The 5,546-nt window shown below is 37.4% G+C and overlaps 1 protein-coding gene across 2 annotated transcripts; it reads right to left on the bottom strand.

The window, feature by feature from the left end:
* Positions 1 to 296: 296 nt before the first annotated feature.
* Positions 297 to 5,340, bottom strand: LOC113704208 (sulfite exporter TauE/SafE family protein 3). Of its 2 annotated transcripts, none has more exons than XM_027225940.2 (12): positions 4,619 to 5,340; positions 4,042 to 4,201; positions 3,317 to 3,517; positions 3,173 to 3,237; positions 2,902 to 2,929; positions 2,691 to 2,779; positions 2,536 to 2,622; positions 2,323 to 2,373; positions 1,963 to 2,184; positions 1,134 to 1,227; positions 861 to 1,001; positions 297 to 698 (listed from the first exon to the last, which is right to left on the bottom strand). In XM_027225940.2, the coding sequence occupies exons 1-12, from the start codon at positions 4,841 to 4,843 to the stop codon at positions 613 to 615; spliced, it is 1,449 nt and encodes a 482-aa protein (XP_027081741.1). In that variant the 5' UTR covers positions 4,844 to 5,340; the 3' UTR covers positions 297 to 612. The 2 variants fall into 2 exon arrangements, with proteins under 2 accessions (XP_027081741.1, XP_027081742.1); XM_027225941.2 differs by having other exon boundaries at positions 4,693 to 5,340.
* Between the last annotated feature and the right edge of the window lie 206 nt (positions 5,341 to 5,546).

Here is a 5,546-nt window from a genome sequence, read left to right as displayed (position 1 = left end):
TTTAATCACCAACTTAGTTCAATTTCCTATTCCAGTTCAAAAACACCACCAGAGATAAAAAAAGAAATGCACTTGATCAAATTTAGGATTGTGAAGCCATGGAGTCCAGCAGCATGAAGCTGAGGCAAGATTGCTCAGAAGATACTAGTCAACTGCTTACTACAGATATGAGCGGATTTAAATGCAATGTAAGATCCAATTTATCCTTGATAACAGTAATATTGGCTCAAGGGCAACTCATATCTGGTGGGAAGCTTCAGAGAGGGCACTTTTTACAACAGTTTGGCAAGAATGGGGAGATTAAAACACTGAAAAGATTTTATAATTCTAAAGAAGTTTAAATGGCACATAGTCCATTCAACTAGAAACAAAAGGAGAGGGAAGTTTGATCACTATTGAACCATAAAGAAAGTACAAAGAAGACAGCTTTTCATTCCTAAACCTCTATGCTCTGAGAATTCTCTCCACAGAAAAATGAACTGAAATATTTAGTCTGCAATTGTAAACACTTTCTTTGACTACAAAACCAAAAGGAAGCAATGATACTCTTTGTTGTGACTGTAGGTATGGTGTAACGTCAATCAACAGATTTGCTTTGCGGTAAGCAAGATGTTAACCTGTATACTTGCAGAGGTTCTCAAAGCCCATGTATTCATGGTGTTCAATCTTTCCAATCATGTTTGAAATGCCAACACCACCTGTTTTACACAAAAAGGAAGAAGCCCTTGAGACATGTACAACTGCGAAACAAATTTAGAAAAATACGAGAGCTTCAAGTAGTATAAAGCTTCACACAAGTTGGTACTGTGCTCAAGAAAATATAATCAACAAAACCAAGAATGACAAATGATAAGACTTACCTAGTGAGATGGCGCTGACAAAGATGGTGAAGGCCAGAATGAAGATAATAAGGGATGCCCTTCCCAATAAGATGATTATCCTTCTCACAAAATGTTGACCAATAAAAGCGGCAACGGTTGCAACAGCAATAAAATAAAGCGCTGTGAAGGAAATACAACAGGATCAAGCATTAAAGTTCACATAATGTAGGGGAAAAGATATTGCAATACTTCTTTCTCTGTAACTACATAGCGTGATTTAGGTAGTAATATGGATCTACAAAATATACTCACCATAAGGAACTGGAAAACGTTTCAAAAGGTAATATTCAACAACTGACATCGATGATGAGAACATCATGGCAAAGGTGGCCGTTGAACTTGAAACCTGCAGCAGAGTTCAAAAACATAAGGCTAGAATCTTCAAAGGGCCTGTTTAACATAAGATGGAAATTCCAACAAGTAATCATGCTTCTCTTGGTATACCATATCTTAACTGCCTTGAGCAAGTTGTGATTTTAACTCAGTCGTTGATTCAGAACAACAGGTACCCAAAATGGACAATGCAGACAGCAACTAATTAGATAGAAATATGGAACTATTCAGTCACTTCTTAGTGTTTAACTTTGTCCATCGTATGGTCTAACCAAATTTAAGGAAATACTCTTCCTAGGTCTTCTTGAATCACTACTTCATCCAGGAGTTTGGAGCAGTAGTCAAGAGTTCAATATTGCAACCATTTATAGCTGGACACCATTAACATCCGTGATCTATTCTTTGTCCAAAACACTATGAAGTCAATTATCATAGTCAGATGCTCAAGATTTCATTCACTCTTAACGTAAGATTGTGAGTTGAAAAACTCATACTGTATCTTATAGTGAAAATGAAGAAATTATTGAAGACAATAACTGCAACTGACAGGCTTTTGTTAAGGGAAGAGGCTCCTTTTTTCCTCTCACCATCAGATTATTCATGAAGAAATGGAAGTAGGAACATACTGAGCCAACTGCCCAGTCATGATGCACGTCTATTCACTGTATATCAAATAGCTCAAAAGAAATAAAAAAGAAAAGATGAAAGTTGATCCATTTTACAGCAATAAAACAAAACAATCATTCACCTGAGGAGGTACACCCAACTCTAGAAATAGTGGACCCATAATAAATCCTCCACCTAGACCAAGTAGCCCTCCAACTACACCAGCCAATACACCAAAGAAACAATAAGTGATCAGTTGGTGCACTTTAAAGTTGGTACCAGCATCTCCTTTTGATGCAATTTTTCTCCATCCCTTGTATAAGCTAAATGCTTCAAATGAAGATACTCCAAAGGAAACTGGTATCTATATACGAATTAAAATGTCAGTTGACAATCAAATCCCATCCTCAGTCAGTAGCTAGCATGTCCACAAGTAATGGAGGATGATAATGGCCTTGGTCCTGAGTTTCAGAATAGAACAAGAAAATGCTTGTAAAAATACCTGAAGCAAATTGACCACCCAATATAGTGCCGAACAAGTATCCGTATAGTTCTGTCCAAAACAAGAAGCAATATTGAATAAGTTCAACAAAATCTGGTAACAGCCACCCCCACCCCACCCCGCCCAGCCCAGAAAGTGTGTTCAACAAAACATTTTTTTTTTGTGGTGGGGTTGGGGGGGGAATAGAAAATAAAAGAAAGATGAAGAATGAACCTTGATAATTTGCAATGCAAGAAAACCAATCCAGACAAAAACAAGGAGACCAAATTCCTTCCAACATACATTCTCCAGAATGGGGACCTAGATCAAGCAATATATCAGCATTGAGCATTCTGTGAAAAAGCATCAGCTTTTGAAAAGATACTCACCTCCTGTTCAACAGGCTTTGCATCCTTTTCTTTATCATTGCTAGGGCCACTAGGCAGAAGTTTGTATTCCGCCTCTTCTTGACCATTGCCTGGAGAATTAGCATTAGTAACTAAGGAAACAGAAAAAGAAAAAAAGACACACACACACACAGAGAAACGATTGAGCAGAAAACCACTTGAAAGTGAAGGAATAATAAAAGATTCCACCCACCATTTGTCTCTAGATGCTTAGCAGCCTCCTGGTATGAGATCATAATTGACAGTTAGAAGCGAATAAAGATACTTTTGTAACTAGGAACAGAAAAAGAACCCAAAATTTTTGAGGAAGGCATCAACCAAAACCATCTTTTAGAGAGAGCAAAATTATGAACAGCAACACAACAGATGCATAGGAGAATCAATAGAGTTCACATGAGGAAACAAAAAGTAAAATGAAAATGAAAATATTCCTATAGCCCCAAAATGTGTGAAGTTGGAACAACCTTTTTCATAATGGTTTCCTTTTTCCATGTTTCAACACCTCTGAGAAATGCCTTAGTTGATGTGCCTGAAAATGCAATATGAATTCAAATTCCTTAACAGAGCAAAATGCATAACAAACAGACAGCAAAAGAGTCAACCCTCACCTATGAAGAGAATGATTAGTAGAACAGTAACCATCCAATCAGCAAAAATCACATTAAAAGCAACTCCTATGCTGATTCCCAGCATAAGCATTGGTTGAATGAGAACTGCTAAATCGTAATCGATAATGGGCATGTCAATTGTAGGATGTCGGAGCTTTAGGTTATAATAAACAGTTGAGATTGAAGCTCCCATGATCATACCTGAAAAACAGAATCACAAATAATTACATCCTTAACCATGCAAGGGGAATTGCAGCTCCACTGCTGATCGATCAATGTGAAAAATATTTAGATGGCAGAAGTTTCTAAGAATCTATTTTGTCAATTTCTTTTGAGCTTCTTAGTAAATATTTAGAACATGCTGTGGACTTTGAATGTTTCATTGAAAACTCTCTGGAAATATTATGAGGTAAATCCTCAACAGTGTGAGCCTACTTCAGTTACCACAAGCAGCAGTCAACATCTCTCATGAAAGAAGCTCTAATTAACCTCAATATCATTGCACTTTTCCACTTAATAAAATGCTTAAAACTTGAAGCCTCAATGGTTCCATGATAGTTCTATTGGGTAAGGGCCCATGCGTTAATAATTCAATAGCAAAAAATAACTAAAATAATTAACAGCTAGATTTTCTTGCTCTAACAAGTAATAGCCAAATCCATTTACTCTGTTCATTCAGTGGATATATATCCAGAAAAGATTTTAACTTTACACTTGTGGCTTACATTTTGAAATAGCAGTTGATGACTTCGGATCAAATCCTATAATAAGTGAAAGCATAGGTACAAATATGCCGCCGCCGCCAACACCACCTACACTGCCAAATGCTGCTCCAAAGAATCCAATTATGGTACCGACAACGATTTGCCATCCAAATTTCATTTCCTGTAAACGCCAGAAATTACAGAAGCAGACATTTCCAATCAGTTTTTAAAACGGGAAAAACCAACACAAAAGTCAACAGACCGAAAACAAATTAACCAACGTTTGATCGACAAAAGACTACATTGAACCAACACAGAAACTCTTCTTCCCTCTTTACACAATCCAAAGAGAAACAAGTAAATCATTCGCATCGAGGCCAACTAATATCATAACTGATCAATGATAACAGTTAGTACTGCTAAAAAATGAATTCCAAAACAGGATTCATTTGATCTACAGTCCCAACCATCAATTATCTTCCCATCAAATTCAATAAAGAAAGTCATATTAAAAGAGAAGAGAATGAATACAACTCAAACAAGCATCTTCTACAATTTCAAAGAGGAAGGGAAAAATTTTCATGATTCCTTAACTTACAGGCCAAACATGCTGGTAACCTGATTTATCGGCCTGCCACAAGAAATTCAACAACTTGGAAAAATTAGCTGAACCTGGATTCCCTGTAGAATTCTGGGCAGAAGCTGAAGCTTCATTCCTAAAGCTTCTTTCAGCTGAAACAAGGATTGAAGCTAACAAAAAATTGCATACAATTGGCAACAACGGCCGAAAAACAACGTCCCATTTCCCTCCTCTCCCCGCCATTCAATTTCAATATTTCTCCTTTCCGAAAATTTCAACTTCGCCGTTTCTCTGAATTCTCCTTTGAAAATAAAAGAATCCCTTTTATTCTTTACACTTCCGATGCCTTTTTAAGATCTCCAATTGCTAAAAAAACAAAAGGTTTCTCTCAGTTTTTTGTCAACTTGCAATATGATTTACAAGTGTGCATGCAAAAGCTTTTGCTTTAACTATTTCTTGACTTATGAGGCTGAAAAAGGAGATAAAATTTAAATCCTGCAGAAAAAGGATGCTGCCAGAGAAAAGGGACTGTTTTATTATTTCCAAAAATGATGGGATTTCAGCCTTTCAGGAGGAGCGAACTTTCCTTTTCCCTGAATCAAAGAAGGCGCTCTTTGGCTAGTGCTAGTTTCAGCCTATTGGGACACAAAATTTTGCGTGACAAGAAAATATATAGGCAATTGCTGAAGAAGCAAATGTGTGTTGTGTGTGAGAGAGAAAGAGAGATAGACAAGGAAGGCCAGAAGCGTAAAACCAGCAGGGTGAAGAAGAGCTATGGCTCTCTGGAAATTTAGCTGATATAGGAAAGCCGGAAGTGGAATCGGCCTAAAGAGGAGGCCCACCAGGAGATGGTGGACGGTGAAACGACAGAGTTTGGGGACCTGAGTTTGGTTTTGGGGAATTGGGAGGGATGGTGGGCGCTGAAACGACAGAGTTTAGTGAAATG

Source organism: Coffea arabica, chromosome 8e (genome assembly GCF_036785885.1).
Source record: "Coffea arabica cultivar ET-39 chromosome 8e, Coffea Arabica ET-39 HiFi, whole genome shotgun sequence".
NCBI lineage: Eukaryota > Viridiplantae > Streptophyta > Magnoliopsida > Gentianales > Rubiaceae > Coffea > Coffea arabica.
Note: the sequence above shows the minus strand (reverse complement) of the source record. Positions and strands in the feature narration are given on the sequence as shown.